Source organism: Passer domesticus, chromosome 2 (assembly GCF_036417665.1).
Source record: "Passer domesticus isolate bPasDom1 chromosome 2, bPasDom1.hap1, whole genome shotgun sequence".
Classification (NCBI taxonomy): Eukaryota; Metazoa; Chordata; class Aves; order Passeriformes; family Passeridae; genus Passer; species Passer domesticus.
Window position 1 is genome coordinate 5,354,413 of NC_087475.1, and position 16,459 is coordinate 5,370,871.

Below are 16,459 nucleotides of genomic sequence, written 5' to 3' on the forward strand. Positions count from 1 at the left end.
ACAATAAGCTGTGGGTGGAACCAGAATTTATCAGATACCCTGGCACTCAGAGAGAAATAAATTGCATTCAGAGAGAAATAAATTCACCTCTGAAGGGAGGCCCTGTTTACCAAATATTTAATTGTATTAAGGCACTTAATAAATGGCAAATAAACACCAATTTACTTTATCATCATTCATTAAAAGCTAAAGAAGTATTTCAATTTTAAATATGGATTTGTTTCTTGCTCTCAAGCATGCAGAACATTGAAAATCCCTGGATTTTGCACAGTACCTAGCAGCCATGCATACAATCTCCTGTTGAGGGACATGTCTCTCCTCAGCAGAGTCTGAGTGGCTGCTGACAGGATATAAACCAGATCAGCCCTCCTGAGCAGGATGGTGCTTTCCTTGCAGTCCTAGGGTGGAAGAGAAAGATTTTTCAGCTGTTGGTGAGTGCTGAAAGGAGTCAAACTGGTGATGGGCTGGGCTTTTGAACTGGGAATAATAATGTATAGGGGAAAAGGTAACAAGGCATCAACAAGAAAATGGTTTGTGTGCTAAAAACATCAGGAATTCACAGAATGACTGGGTTGGAAGAGACCTTCAAGACCATCGAGTCCAAGCCAGCCCCAACAGCTCAACTAAACCCTGGCCCCCAGTGCCACATCCAGGCTCTGTTAAACACCCCCAGGGATGGGGACTGCACCACCTCCCCGGGCAGCCATTCCTGAACTTTATCACCCTTGCTGGAAAAGCTTTTTCCTGATCTGCAGCCTGTATTCCCTTGGTGCAGTGCAGGCTGTGTGCTCTGGCTGTGTCAGTGCTGCTGCAGACAGAGCCCAGCCCCAGCTGAGCACAGGCACCTTTCAGGAGCTGGGCAGGGTGAGGAGGGCACCCCTGAGTCTCCTTTTCTCCAGGGGAGCACCCCCAGCTCCCTCAGGGCTCCTCTCAGGGTTTGTGTTCCCAGCCCCTCTCCAGCCTTGCTGTCCCCTCTGGCTGTGCTCAGTGTCCCAAGGTCCTTCCCAAACTGAGGGGCCAGAGCTGGGCTCAGCACTCCAGGTGTGACCCCAGTGCAGGGACAGAGTGACCTCCCTGCTCCTGCTGCCACACCATTCCTGATCCAGGCCAGCAGCCATTGGCTTTGTTGGCCAGCAGGACACACTGCTGGCTCGTGTTCTGCCAGCTGTCCAGCACCCCCAGGTCCCTTTCTGCCTGGGCACTGTCCAACCACAGCATCCCCAGCCTCTGGCATTGCAGGGGTTGGTGTGCCCAAAAGACAGAACCGGGCACTTGGATTTATTAAACTTCATCCTGTTGGACTCAGCCCATCCATCCAACCATTCCAGGTCTCTCTGCAGAGCCATTTTACCTTCCAACAGATGGACACAGCTCCCAGCTCAGTGTGGTCTGCAGATTTACTAATGAAAGACTCAATCCCCTTGTCCATGTCATCAGTAAAAGAAATGTGACACAACCTCAAGGGATCTGAGAAAAGTGGGATCATGGAGTCACAGGATGGGAGGGACCTTAAAGCCCATCCATTCCCACACCCTCCACTGTCCCAGGCTGCTCCAGCCCCAGTGTCCAACCTGGCCTTGGGCACTGCCAGGGATCCAGGGGCAGCCACAGCTGCTCTGGCAATTCCATCCCAGCCCTGCCCACCCTGCCAGGGATAAATGATTTTCCCCAATACCCCACCTAACTCTACAATCTTTTAGTTGGAAGCCATTCCCTGTGTCCTGTCCCTGCATGCCCTGGAAATTGTCTCTCTCCAGGTTTCCTGGGCCTCCTTCAGGCCCTGCAAGGCCACCCTGAGCTCAGCCCAAAGCTTCTCCTCTCCTTAAGACTTAAAAACTCTTCCTCCATCCTAAACACTGCCTGTCCTACAGGGAGGTGAGGAAACAATGGGAAAAACTTTTGTTTTAAGTAAGATTTTCTCTCCTGGTCTTTACCAGAAATCACTTCATGTGGACAATTCTAAATTCTAAAATCCTGCTTGAATAAACTCCATATGTTTTCCAGATGAGCTGCTCAGGCCTGACTAGTTCAAGCACATCCCAAATACCCCCCAAAAGCCCCTGGGAAATCATTTCTTCAGCCTTGGAAGCTGTAAAGACTCTGAGAAGCAGCAGAGTCTCCTCCACTGCTCAAAATGATGAAGCACAACAAATCCCAAAATTAATAGATTTTGAGGGTTCAAAATTCAGCCATTTGGCAATAACAGAGGTGGGAGCTGGGCTGCTTGCACAGAACACACCTTCCATGGAAAAAATCCCAAAACAATCCCCTTACCAAAGCTGTATAAAATGGGAAAAAGAAGAGGATTGCTTCCAGAGTGTTCCTCTGCACAAGGACATTGGAATCCAGCACTGACACACACAAAGACTTTATCTGGAGAAGGAAAACACAACATTTTATTTGATTCTGCTACCAAATAATCACTGGATGGAAAAGAAAATTTGGCTACCTATGAATAATATTCTGTTTAAATACTAGGACAATTACAATTTAACTCCTGCACCCAAACTGAGTTAAAACAAATTATTGTGGCTATTAAAAGAATTGTTAATATTGGGTTTGTAAGAGTACAGAATGTCCCAGAGTTACAAGATGTAAAACCTCCCAAAATGCAGATATTACTCTAATTAGCCTCACACTTATTCCATCACTCAACACAAATTACTCCCTACAGAAGATTTCCATTCCACTGGAAAAATAAAAAGACACAAAACCTCAGAACAGCAAACACTTTGGGAACTGCACATCAAACATTGAAACCAGAAAAGCTGCTCTTCAAATTAAATGGATGGAGCAATTTCAGAGTATGGACCTTTCAGTCTCTCTTTTCACAATATTTTTAATTGCATGGAATCCTAATTTAATCCAGACAAGGCTGGGATTTTGGGGTTGTCTCAGGTTGCAAGCTGTGCCTGGGGGTGTGTGTTCTATCCCCATCTGTCAGAGCTGGGGCAGTTCTCTGCTGTTCATGGGGCAGTTTTTCCTTTCTCTCTCCCACAGCCAATCCTCCCTCCAGGAGATCTCTGCTGTCCATGGCCACTGAGTGTCCCTGCAGGGCTGATCCAATTCCAGCATCCCATGGGAGATGCTCCGCCCAGGGCAGGAGCCAAGCATTCCTACCTGGATACAATCTGAGCCTGGAACAGCACAGCAGCCTTTGCCCACTGCATTCCCAGAGGAGCAGCTTTCTCCTGCCCTGCATTCCCAGAGGAAGAGCAGGCCCATCTCCAGCAGCCCTGGAGCTGCAGAGGAAAACTGCAGCCTTGTGCAGGATCCCTGCTCCAGCAGAAGCACAGCTGGCACTGCAGGAGGGCTGAGCCCCCATGGGATGGGACTGTGCCACCACCCTGACCCACAGGGGGACAGGGCATGCTCTGACTCTGTGTTGGTTTGTATTATTACATTTTTATTTTTGTATTTTAAATTATTTTTCCCTAATAAAGAACTGTTATACCTATTCCCATATCTTTGCCTGAGAGCCCCTTAATTTCAAAATTATAACAATTTGGAGGAGAGGGTTTACATTTTCCATGTCAAAGGAGACTCCTGCCTTCCTTAGCAGATACCTGGCTTTTTAAACCCAAACAAGGGTGTAAAATGAACTTACAGTGAGTTTATAATCAGTGCCAAGCATGAATTTCTGCTGCTTGCCAGAGAGTTCCCTGTTGATGTGGCTGACAACGAAGAGGGAAGCAGGGAGCCTGATGGAGGGGCTGCCCAGGACACTGCCCCACAGAGCTCCATAAAACACCTCCTGGCCCATCAGCAGGGACAGCTTCACCAGCAGAGCATCTGTTCTGTACACAGCCAGAGAAAAAAACCCTTTGTTAGCTGATTTTATACCACAGAAATTGATTTATATAGAGTTTATATAATTTATTTGATATTTTGCAGCTTTGTGTTGTCAATATTTCCCTTTATCACAGAATCTTGGATGGTTTGGGTTGGAAGGGACCCAAAAATCATCTGATTCCACCCCCTGCCATGGGCAGGGAACCTTCTCCTATCCCAGGTGGTGATGGATGAATCTCACTGCACAAAAATATCAAACCCACTCAATTCTTTGTCACTAAAACAAAGTCTCTGTTCACACACTGCAAAGTTCTTCAGGAAACATTTGCAAATATTTAGCTCTGACCAAACATCTGCAGCACCTGTGATTGCAGAATGTTTACTGTCAGAGGTGTGAAAAGCTAAACTGGAAGTCATTTAAGCAGATGTGAAAATCTGAAAGCCAATTTTGTCCATCTGGGAGCTGGAGGTTATCCTGAAAATTCCTGCTTTCAAACCAACAGGGTCAATTTTTAAGGGATGAAGAAAAACAAGAGATGTGAAGTGCCCTGGATCCCTGGCAGTGCCCAAGGCCAGGTTGGACACTGGGGCTGGAGCAGCCTGGCACAGTGGAAGGTGTCCCTGCCATGGCAGGGGTGGCACTGGATGGGCTTTGAGGTCCCTCCCAACCCAAACCATTCCAGGATTCCATGAGATGAAACAACAAATTGCACACAGGACACCCTGAAATGAATTCCAGACCATCCCACTGAAAATCCCGTGACTGGAGCACAGCCCTGCTCTGGAACACTTTGGTATTTTACCATAAAGGAGGAATTAAAACCTCACGTGAGGAATGCAAGATTGTGAAAAGAGGAAAAGCCCAGCTCAGAAGAGGAAACACCTTCCAGTGTGATGGGGTTTTTTTCCATTTATTTATAAAAAAATCCCTCAAAGCAGTTTTTGTCTTCCATTTTCTGTGTGAGTGCACAAACTCAGGGAAATTTGGAGCTGGAAATGGTGTCTAGGCTGAAGCACAACCTCAGCACTTTGTTCATTTTCAGGAACAGCAGGAGATGGATTAATTTTAGTCCTCAATATTGAAGGTTCTGAAAACACTCAACTGAAAGCCTCTCATAAAAAGTAATTGAAAATTAACCCAACATATCTTCTGACAAGATATTCTTAACACAGAATCATTGCAATGTGCAAACAAAAGAAAAACTTCCTCATGTAAATTGGTATTTCACAAAAAAACCCAATTAAATTAATTTCAGCATAAATATTTCTCAAAATTTATGAAATGTATGTCAGATCCTGTTTGTTCAAAGAGGAAAATGACGCCATCAAAAATAGGGAAAAAGGTGTAAACCAGAGTTCAGATTTTGGAATTTCATTTGCAATTCTCTTTAACTCCCTGCTCCGTATTTTTGCCAGATTATACAGAAATATTGGAAAGAATTCAGCTGCTCTCTCATGTTACAGAATTAAAATAGAATTTATCTCCAGAGCAGTGGTTTGGGGAGTCAGGTGAATTATTTAGGAGTCAGAGGAGCTTTAAGAAACGTTTTATTATTTTCTCCCAGCATTTCTATTTTTAACCCTCCTTTTCTCTTTTTTTAACTCTTCTTTTCCTCTTTTTTTTTAACCCTCATTTTCCTCTTCTCCTCCTGGGATGAAAATAGAGAGGAAAGGGTTTTTCTACTTCAGCATCTTTCCAGGTCCCACCATTCATCCCCCTTTAGAAGCTCTTTTATTTATAGAAATCTGACAGAAATTTGAGAATTCCCTAAAAATTCAAAATACTGGATATTGCTTCAATGAATATGGAATAATTAATATTACCTGTCATAAATTTCTGATCCTTCTTCCAAGCCAGGCAGCAGCCCAATGACAAAGGCCTGGAGACCAGGCAGGAGGGATTTTTGGAGGGGGAGAAAATATTTCTCATACAAGCCAAGGAGAACAGGTCTCACTGACATTGCTGCATTTGCCAGCAGAGGGAACAAACCAGAGCTTTGAATCCAAAAGAAAGACAAAATGAGAGTTAATTTAAATAGATTGAGATGGTTATGCCTTAGGAAAAAAAAAAGAAAATGACATGTACAAAAAGAAATCCTTGAGAGCTGTTTTGTGCCTTAGGAAAAAAAAAATCTAATTACCTGTACAAGAATAAATCCTTGGCAAGCCATTTTGTGCCAATGATTTTAAAAATTATTTCATAGGTTTCTAGAGCCTTTAAGTGCACCCCACTGGGCAGGGCTGGGTGCAAGCACTGGGATAATCTTTTACTGATGATCAATCTTCTAGGCAGCAGAGAATACTTCAGGTTACTCTGCAGAGCCTGGGGGAGAAAGGAGAGGAGGAGAAAGAGTTATAATGTGAAATATAAAATATCTAATGGCTGTTTGTTAAAACTTGAGGAGAAAGGAGAGGAGAAGAAAGAGTTAATGTGAAATATAAAATATCTAATGGCTGTTTATTAAAGCTTGAGGAGAAAGGAGAGGAGGAGAAAGAGTTATAAGGTGAAATATAAAATATCTAATGGCTGTTTATTAAAGCTTGAGGAGAATGTTGAGAAGAGTTTGAACTCCTAACTGCATTTTGTTACAGCAGAACTCTGCAGCTGAGTTTTCATTTGGGATCAGCCATGGAAAATTTGGAAAAGCCTGGTGTGAGTCTGCTTAGAGGAGGGAGAAGGAAGTCAAAGAACAGGATTGGGACAGGGTATCCCATTATCCCAGATTATCCCATCTCCAGGGGAAAGGGGAAGTGACAAGAAGAGCATCTCAGCTTTTAGGGAATAAAGAAAGAATTAAAGATTTCTCTTTCCTCATATCTCTCTTCATGGAATTGTGGAATGGGTTGGAAAGGACCTTAAAGATCATCTTGTTCCAGCACCTCCCACAGTGCCAGGCTGCTCCAAGCCCTGTCCAACCTGGCCTTGGGCACTTCCAGGGATGAGGAGCCCACAGCTTCCCTGGAAAACCTGTGCCATGGCCTCCCTTCCCTCACAGAGAACAAATTTTCCCCCAATATCTGAAACAAAAATAACAAAAATAACAAACCTTCCAACCTAAGCAGAGATGATGAAATGAGATAAAAGGCTCTGGAATTCTCTGTGGCTGCATTCACTGAGCTGGATAACTCACTGCACTCATGTATTCAGAGCAGGAAATACTTAAATAAGATTTGAAAAACAATTTAGAAAAATTTTAGAAAAAACTGTGCCTCCCTTCTTGGGAAAAGGAACTCCTTTCTTTAACCACCAGAGCATTTCAGCAGGGAAATAAATCAGTTTTCTCTTCAAGTCAGAGACAATTAAAAAGAAAACTTGCAAGTCAAGGACACTGTAGGCTTTGCTCAGTGGGCAAACACAAACAGATACATTTGAGTCCTGGCTGCTGAGAATTCCAGACTTTCTGTGCTGCCAGGCACTGACCCCCAAGAGAACACTGCACTGACCTGAGGCCCTGGAGAAGCTTCCAAAATGGAATGACAGAACTGGGATTGTGGGTGTGCAGTTTGAATAGAAGTGTGTGATATCACAGGGTGGGAAACTCAGAGTTTAAGGGTTTAGAATACAGGAATAGATAGAAAGCAGGATGGAGGGTTTAGGGTGGAGGCTGCTCCTTCTTCTTCACCTGCTTCTCCTTCTTCACCTTCTTCTCCCTGGGTTTGTGTGCTTTTGTGTTATTGGATAAAAAGTCCCCATTGCGGGCACGGGTGGTTGGGTATTGGGTTAAACGTAAAAATAATTTAGGTGTCATTTCTTAATTGGACAGTTTATCCTTAAAAGGCCTTGGAGAGAGAGAGAGACAGGGCTCCAGTTTTAATTTGTTAGTGAAATACTGCAGAACTCACTGCATGGAGAAGAAATAATAAACACCTGAGCCTGAATGTGAACTGTGCCTCGAGTGCCTTCAACCCTGACCCCGAGAGAGGCAGAAAAATGAAGCTGAAAGCCAGCACAGATGTTCCAGAGCACGTGGACATTTGGGATATTCTCAGGATCAGGCAAATTCTTGTCTCTTCCCAAAATGAAATCATGGTTCTATCCTATGGAATTCTTTTCAACTTGAGGTTCTTCTGTTTGGCTTGGAAAGCAGCAGAAAGAGGAATAACCTTTCCTGGAACAAACCCACCCTGAGCACTCCTCAGCAGAAGGAGAGGAGATAAAACCCTTTCAGTGAGAGCAGCTGGCAGGAAATTTACCCAAGAGGAAAAAAGGTTGGGAATTTACAGCACCAGCAAAGAGAAAGGTCAGCCCATCCTGGCAGACACACAGGTGTCACTCAGAGCCACTGCATTTCCCTCCTCCTCTCCCCAGCACAGGCAGAGCTGCATTTAATGGATGATAAAAACCAGAATCCAAAAATAAAACTTTATTTCACATATATCTGGAGTTACTGTTTTGATACCTGTTATATTTGGGCCTTTTACTCACATGGTGGTACATGAGGAGTATTATTTCAACATTAAAATCCTTAAGAGGTGTAAGAACTGTGGAGATTTCTGGAAAGCTGGACTTTGAAACTTTCTATTTATATTGCTTGGCATGTGTTTGCCCACACCCTCTCTGTATATTTAGAGATATAAAAGGAGTTAATTACAAAAAGGCAGGCCAGTGGTAAATTGTGATCATTTATTTGTAGGGAGTTTTGGAAGGAATTTGAGATGGGATTTTTGAGTTGTTTTTGATGATGTGGTTTATTTTTAAATTTTTTATATAGGTAGGAAGGGTGAGTTTGGTTTACATTGTTATAGTATGGTTTAGAAGTTTACAAGACTTTTAGTTATAAGACTTTTTAAGGAGTTATTGACTAATAAAACACTGTTAATAAGGACATTTATGTTTTTAACTTAATTTTAAATATTTTGGTTTATGGACTTATACTACAGTGTAAGTTTACTTAGTTAATTATACCACATAAAATCACAGTATAAATTCTTTGTCTACTTTTGCAGTTACTTTATTTTTTCTATACTTTAAAACTCTAAACTGTTTTTTACTTAGTTTAACATGTTTTTGTTCCAAACTATAAATTTACATTTTTGCTTTTAGCACCTAAGTCTGGAAGCCTTTTTCAAAGTTTCAGATTAAATCTTATGTTTAATTCTAAATTTTGGTTTACAGGCTCAAAATTCTGAAAGTTTTTTGTGCTTCAGATTCTAATAGCAAATATTTTCCTTCTCAGGGTTCAGACTGAACAAAGATCATCTTAATATTCCAACAGGTTGAATTGAAATATCAACCAGAAAATGGAAATATTCACTGTTTATTCCACAGAGCATCAGCCCCCCCACAGCAATAATGGCACCTCAGCTTTGGCTCCAACATTTCCTAAGTGTTGAAGGAAATGAGAACTCCCTTCCCCAAACAGAGGATAATGATATTTAATGATAAACTGAATATTTAGAATCATGGAATGGTTTGGAAGGGAAATTAAAGATCATCCAGGGCTGGGCAGTGACAGCTTCCACCATCCCAGGGTGCTCCACAGCCCATCCCAAATCCCCTTGGACACTTCCAGGGATCCTCAGCTTCTCTGGGCACCCTCCCAGCCAGGAATTCCTTCCCAATATCCCATCTCATGAAAAATTCCCACTTGTCCCTGAGAACTGGCACACCAAAAAGATCATACACTGAATTTGATGAAAATTTCTATAGTCAGTGTGGTGGTTTTAGTTTGAAACTGGGTGGAAATATTAATTTTGTGGAGTGGTTTTGGTTTGTTAATTTGAGATTTCTTTCATTTTAAGATTTTTTGGTTTAATGTATTAGAGTGTGATATGTTTTGGTGATGGTTAATTAGTCATGTACTTATTTTTTGTTGTGAGGTAGGAGATAGGATTAGGAGAAAGGTAAAGTAGGCTTAAAACTTTAAAAGGGTATAAAGAAAATTTTATTAATAGTAACTAAAAGAAAAAAGTAGCAAGAATTAAAATAAACCTTTTAGAACACTTATTTTTCTCTTACAATCTTTCTTTTTTCACTGATAATGTAAAGAAATAAAATTCAAAATTTTCAGTTTATTACTTTTAAAATAGTCTTTATCTAGTTTACTCAGGGAGAGAAGTTTTCTTGTTAGTATTATGGAGACTTCTCCACAAGAGGAAAAGAAACTATTATCTTGTGAGTATTAATTAATTAATTAATTATGGGGGCACAGGATTACTTTGTTCACAATTGGAACAAAGAAAAGAGAGTTGTGGTCTCACTGTTTTTACCTTGGGTGGCCACAGCTGAGGGTTTGGGTGAGCTGTCTCACTTGGAATGTTGGCTCAGCAAATGTCACCTGCTCTGCACTCAGGGACCTGCCCGGTGACACCGAGACTGCCAGGCATGCAACATTGCAAAACTGAGGAGTGACAGACTTTTCATTGCTGTAACTTTTAATTGCTTGCCCATGGCATTGGTGTTGGGCAATGCCCTTTTCCTGACCCAGAGATGGGGCAACTGAGAGGGTTTAAAAACTTTTATTCCATTTTCAGTCTCACGAGAAGGGTGAGACAATACAGATGTTATAATTCACACCAACACAATCAGAAGCCAATTATTTCCTAATTACAATACACTGTAAGTGTTTCTTGGCCTATCAGCTTTAGCCACACCATGCTGTAGATGCCTTAAAGCCAATCATCTAAAATTACCCCTCGTGGGTCCCACTACAATGCATCCTTCACAGTTCTGTTTCTCCAAAGTATCCAGTCTTATTTGCAAGGCCATCCTTTGAAACTTGTTTCATTTCTCTCCCAACAAAGTCTGTCCTATTCCTGGGCATTTCTGAGTCAGCATTTCTTGTCTCCAGGTTTGCACACAGATGCACTGTGTGAGCCGTCTGTCAGGCTTGGAGAATTCCCTGCAAATTCATCTCCCACACATGGCTGCCAAGACTTTGAGGGGATGTGTTCCCTCAACCTTTCCTCACACCCAGAATCCATCCACACAAGCATCCACAAGCTGAGGGAGCAAGTAAAGGAATTGAAAATTGAGAACTCAAATTGCATCAATGTATTTTTGGACAATGGGGATCAACAGGATGGGTTTCACCTTTTGTTAAAGGAATTTTTTGGGTTGTAATCATTGTTTTTACTGTTTTACTCATGTTTCCCTGTTAACTGTCTGCAGAGGTCCATTGGGGAAGTCTTCACAGTAAGAAAAACTAGGGGAGTTGTGGAATCCTCTGAACCCTTCAGGGAATCTCCCTGGAAGAATAAACCACAGAGTCTCCACCTAGGCTGAGAGAGAAGACTTCCATGGATCCTTACAACACCACGATCCACCCCAGTTCCTTTCCCCCTATTATCCCAAATCCTCCTGGTTTCTCCTTTCCCTGTTCCCTCACTGGTTGTGCTATCCCTGGTGGCCACCCCATCTTCCCTTTGTGCCACCCCATACTTTACCTTGTGCACACCTCATTGTTTGTCTTTTGTCCCTGATTTCCCTTGGGATTGCTGGAATAAACTTCATTTATCACACAAAAGGCCCTTCTGCCAGGGTGAGTGTGGTGTGTTGCTGCTACACCTAAAACCACAGCAGCAGCAAAAACTTCAAACCAAAACCCAACAGTGTGTGGATTTTCCTTTGCCTGAATTCCTCCTCAAGCAGCTTTTCCACAGGAGATGCTCACTGGGAATTATTTAGCAGCATCCCCCACCCAAACCCCACATGGCTACACCTGATCTCCAGCAGATTCAGGAATTTGAAACCTCATTCCAACATTTTGGAAGGCTGTGGTTGTCCCAGGAGCCCTCCCTGCTGCTCTGCTGGAAGGTTCAGGGATTTGAAACCCCATTCCAACATTTTTGGGCTGTGGTTGTCCCAGGAGCCCTCCCTGCTGCTCTGCTGGAAGGTTCAGGTTCTTCCCAGCTTCTCCAAAATTGCAGCTCCAGGGATTTTAGGAGTTTGAAAGGCATTCATTGGCAGAGGGATCTCCAAGTGCTCACTGCAATAAGAGTGAGGTGATGCTAGACAGATTTTTAAATGATAATTAATCTCCTCCAGCTGACAGGCAAAGCTGGATTTTTAAATATCCTGAGCTTCCACAAGAGGAAAAAAGAGCAAAGAATGAGGATCCAGGAATGCTGGAATCAGAACTTTGGCTGGCAGAGGTGAATAAACTCCAGACCCCATCCCACACCTTTTTTTCCAACATTAACACCTGAGGGTGCCAGAATTTCTCTGAAATTGGGCTATAAAAATACAGAATTATCTACAAAAGGAAAACTTGCTTTTTTTTACACCTGTGCCTTAAAATTAACCCACAAGCACAGAGGAATATTTGCATTTCCTCAGTTCCTGGTAGAATTCCTTCTGCACTAGAAATCTGTTAAAAATAATGATAAAAACTCCATACAAAACAAGTAAATATTTTTATTTCCATCACTAGAATTCCAGGAAAAAGCAGCATCAATTTCTAAGATTATCTTCAATTAGGAAAGACCTAATAACACAATTCTTGTTTAAACAACAGTGGTTGTGAGGAGAGGGGGAGAAGAGGAACCTGTGATTCTGTTTTCCATTGATTCATTTTCCAAGTTAAAAAAATTCCAAACACAACTCCAGCTTCTATAGAAATACCATTAATAGAGTTAATTTTAAAATAGGAGAATTAATTTTAAAGTTGGTTGTAAGCAAAGAGGGAGCTGGATTAAAATTTATTTATAATATATAAAAATCTATATAGTAAATATAAATTTTTTTATCCAAGGATAAAAAGCAGTTTGAAATTTTGAAATTTATGTAATAAATATTGAAAATTAGTTTATAATGTAATATTCAATAATTTCTATTTTAAAAATTAAATATTTTAATTTATAATATATAAAAAGGTATATAATCAATATAAACAATTTTAGGCAAGGATAAAAAGCAGTTTGAAAGTGGACTTTTAGAGCAAATAATACTGAAATTCCTGAATGAATTAGCTTGGAAGGGACATTAAAGATAATTTCATTTATTTATTTTAAAATTTATGTTATTTTTTTACATTTTTTAAAATTTATTTTTATTTATAAATTTAATTTATTTATTATTTTACTTTTTATTTTATTCATTTATATTTTTTATCTATTTATATTTCTATTATTTATTTATTAAAGATGAACCTTTGCCATGGCAGGGAACCTTCCCCTGTCCCCACGCTGGCCTTGGGCACTTCCAGGGCTCCAGGGGCAGCCACAGCTGCTCTGGGAATTCTGTGCAGGGCCTCAGCATCCCAAATTTCAGGGATTTTTTAAAACCATTCCTTTCCTTAATTCCTCACAGAACCAAAACCCAATATCTTCTACTGCAATATATTATATAATATGTACTATATAATACATACGATGTAATATATAATGTATTATATATATATTATATATTATATATTATATATTATATATTATATATTATATATTATATATTATATATTATATCCAATATATCTAATATATCCAATATTATATCTAATATATTCCAACATCTCTAATTTTTCAGTTCTTCATGTTGCCAGTGGTGCCACTCCTCCCCTTCCTGCCTACACCCAGTGCCGGTGTTGATGGAAAACACAAGCCTAAAATCTGGCTAAAATCCCTAATGCAAATTGAGCATTTGCTGTTAATTATATTTTATAAATTAAAAATTTTTATTAAAATATTCAGCATATTTTTATTCTCTTCATTGCCTGAAATTCCCCACCCATGAACATTTTCTATAGATTTGTTATTTGTTTATACTCTGAATACAGTGACAGGCATTTTGGATATAAAAATAAAGTTAAAAGCACCTGTTGCATTGACAAACCCACCTGCACTGAACCTGCTGCTATTTTTAAGTTGAAACTTAATTTTTATTAAACATCCATCCACCCCAGCAGCTTTTTAATCGAAGTATGAAATTAATTTTCACTGAAAAATGAAGCTGAAACCTCTTTAAAACACTGACATCCACTTTTACTGCCTGTTTCATCCACCTGCCCATTTATATTCTTATTAGAATATACCATTTATAGTCTAATAGTAGAATGTAATATTTATATAAAAATTAGATATAAATATTAATTATAGAAATATTAGATTAGAATATTTATATTCTAATATTGTAATCCTTTATATATTTATATAATTGCATCTGCCCATTTATATTCTGATTAGAATATTTATATTCTAATAGTAGAATATAATATTTATATAAATATTAACTATACATATTATGTATATAAACATTATATTTATATGATAATATTTTAATTATTTATATTTATATAATATTTATATATTTATATATTGACATATGCCCATTTATATTCTTATTACAATATATATTTTAATAGTAGAATATAATATTTATATAAATATTAGATTAAAGTATTGTAGAAAAATATTTATATTCTAATATTTTAATTATTTATATATTTATATATAAATATATAAATATATTTAAATATTTATATTTGCATCTGGCCATTTATATTCTTGTTAGAAATATTCTTTTCCACTGGCTCTCATTTCCCATCATGATCTATTACACCCACATTATTCAAAATAGCCCCCCAAGGTCTTTCCCTTCTAAGTTTGGGGTGTAAAATAAATGAGCAAATTCTGCCAATTCTCCCAAGCTCTCACCTGGTACCTGCAGTTTTTTAACTCCTCTGAAGAGGAGATTCATCTCTCCTCACCTCAGAAACCCAAAAATCACCCCAAAAAAAGGGGTAAAACTGCAGCAACTCCCCACAACACCCACAAGGAACACACACAACCTTAGGACAACATTCCTCTGACCTACTTTAGGCAAGAGATGAGTCACAAAACAAAAAAATAAACCCCTTTATTCCTCTGCCTGCCTCGAAGCAATTCAAGGTGAAGCTGGCTGTAATGAAATGTCAAGTCACATAAAGCTCATCTCCCTTAAATGATTAAAATAAAATAAAATAAAAAAAAATAAAATAAAATAAAATAAAATCTCTGCAGGTCTGCAAACTGAGCATTCAGATGTTGCTTCCCTGGTTCTACAAGTCACCAGGAAATACTATTTTGAGCTGTAGAAGCAACAGAGAAACTCAAAAACAAGCTCCAGTAGAGCCACTGAGGTTGGAAGAAATTTTAAGATCATCAAGGAATACCAGAGAAGCAGCAGAGTTGTTTTTCTTCACCAAACTCCATTTTTTACCTGATTTTTAAGGGATAAGATATTTTAAGGGATCCTTCCTTCTCTCCTTTGCTACCTCTGACCCCAATTCTGTTAGAAAACATCAAAATATTCTTCTAGAATAGTTTAAATGTGCTTAGGTTTGGGTTTAGGATCCTTCTTCTCTCCTTTGCTACCTCTGACCCCAGTTCTGTTAGAAAACATCAAAATATTCTTCTAGAATAGTTTAAATGTGCTTAGGTTTGGGTTTAGGTCAAGGTCAATCCCTGCTGCTGGAGTCCAAGGTGTTGTGCCAAAATGCCAAGCCATGCATTATGATCTTCCTGTATTTCAACAAACCATTTAAAATATATTTTTATATTTAAAGATCAGCTGTTCAGACTTGATTTTCCTGTGTTTTCAAAGTCTTTAGGTTAAAAATTCAAATATAGCTGGTTTAGAACAATGGAATCCAAGCATGGTTGGATTTTCCCTACTTCAAAAATCCTTCCTTCTCTCCTTTGCCACCTCTGACCCCAGTTCTGTTAGAAAATATCAAAATATTCTTCTAGAATAGTTTAAATGTGCTTAGGTTTGGGTTTATCCCTGCTGCATCATTGATACAGAAAAGAAATCACAGCTTTGTAAGAAAATATTTTACATTTCTGAAGGACATCTTGCATCTTGCTTTCTCCAGACCCTGGGTTACCTGGAGGGTGAAGCCACTGAGCTTTATGAAAATAAAAAGAGTGTTTGTGTCTCAGCAGTGCCTGCAGGAGAAAAAGTCTCAGAAAATATTACACCCGTGTGGTGTAATGCTGGCTTCAGCCTGCTCTGGAAATGAACTTCTGAACTTCTTGATTTCTGGTGTTTTGTCCTTCCCTTTTCTCAGCATTTCATGGGGGATTAATCTCAGTTATTCCTGCACACAAGTGACCCCCAGGATTTTTAATATATATGTAGATTGTAGAAATAATTTTATCCTTCCAGCACTGAGGTTTTCCTGGCAGAAGCACCTCCCCCAGCCCTGATAAAACTCAACAATAATATTTATATTTGAGACCAGGTAATGCCAGGAGCTCAGGGAATGGTTAATTGTGGGAATCCCAAATACAAAAAACTCAGAACTTTGGGCCCAGAAGCCAAAGCTTAGAATTAAACCCAGGATTTGATCTGACACCTTGGAAAAGGCTCCCAAACTTATGTGCTAGAAGCAAGAATGTAAATTTATAGTTTAAAGCAGAGAAAGGTTAAGCTAAGTAAAGGAAAGTTTGAAATTTTGGAGTTTAAGATATAAAAAAATAAAAGTAACTACAAAAGTAAACAGAGAAATTAGAATGCAGCACTGTAGGTTTGTGTGTCACAACATAATTAGCTAAGAATAATTAGCCACAGCTTACACTGTAGCATAAGACAAAATATTTAAAGATTGAGTCAAAAACATAAATATCCTTACTAACAGTGTTTTATTAGTCAATAACTCCTTAAAAAGTTTTCTAACTAAGGGTCTTGGGACCTTCTAAACCACACTGTAACAATGTGAGCCAAACTCACCCTTCCTACCTATGCAAAAAT

At 39.5% G+C, this 16,459-nt stretch overlaps 1 protein-coding gene across 3 annotated transcripts in view; it reads right to left on the reverse strand.

Annotated features, from left to right (window-relative positions):
- DOP1B (DOP1 leucine zipper like protein B) overlaps positions 1–16,459 on the reverse strand; it is a 49,957-nt gene that overhangs the window by 29,591 nt on the left and 3,907 nt on the right. For all 3 annotated transcript variants that reach the window (XM_064406685.1, XM_064406678.1, XM_064406690.1), the window contains exons 3-7: positions 5,934–6,115; positions 5,617–5,787; positions 3,608–3,797; positions 2,275–2,373; positions 275–398 (exon numbers count right to left, since the gene is read on the reverse strand). In XM_064406685.1, the coding sequence (XP_064262755.1) occupies positions 275–398; positions 2,275–2,373; positions 3,608–3,797; positions 5,617–5,787; positions 5,934–6,115 (766 nt within the window). The remainder of the gene's footprint in view (positions 1–274; positions 399–2,274; positions 2,374–3,607; positions 3,798–5,616; positions 5,788–5,933; positions 6,116–16,459) is intronic.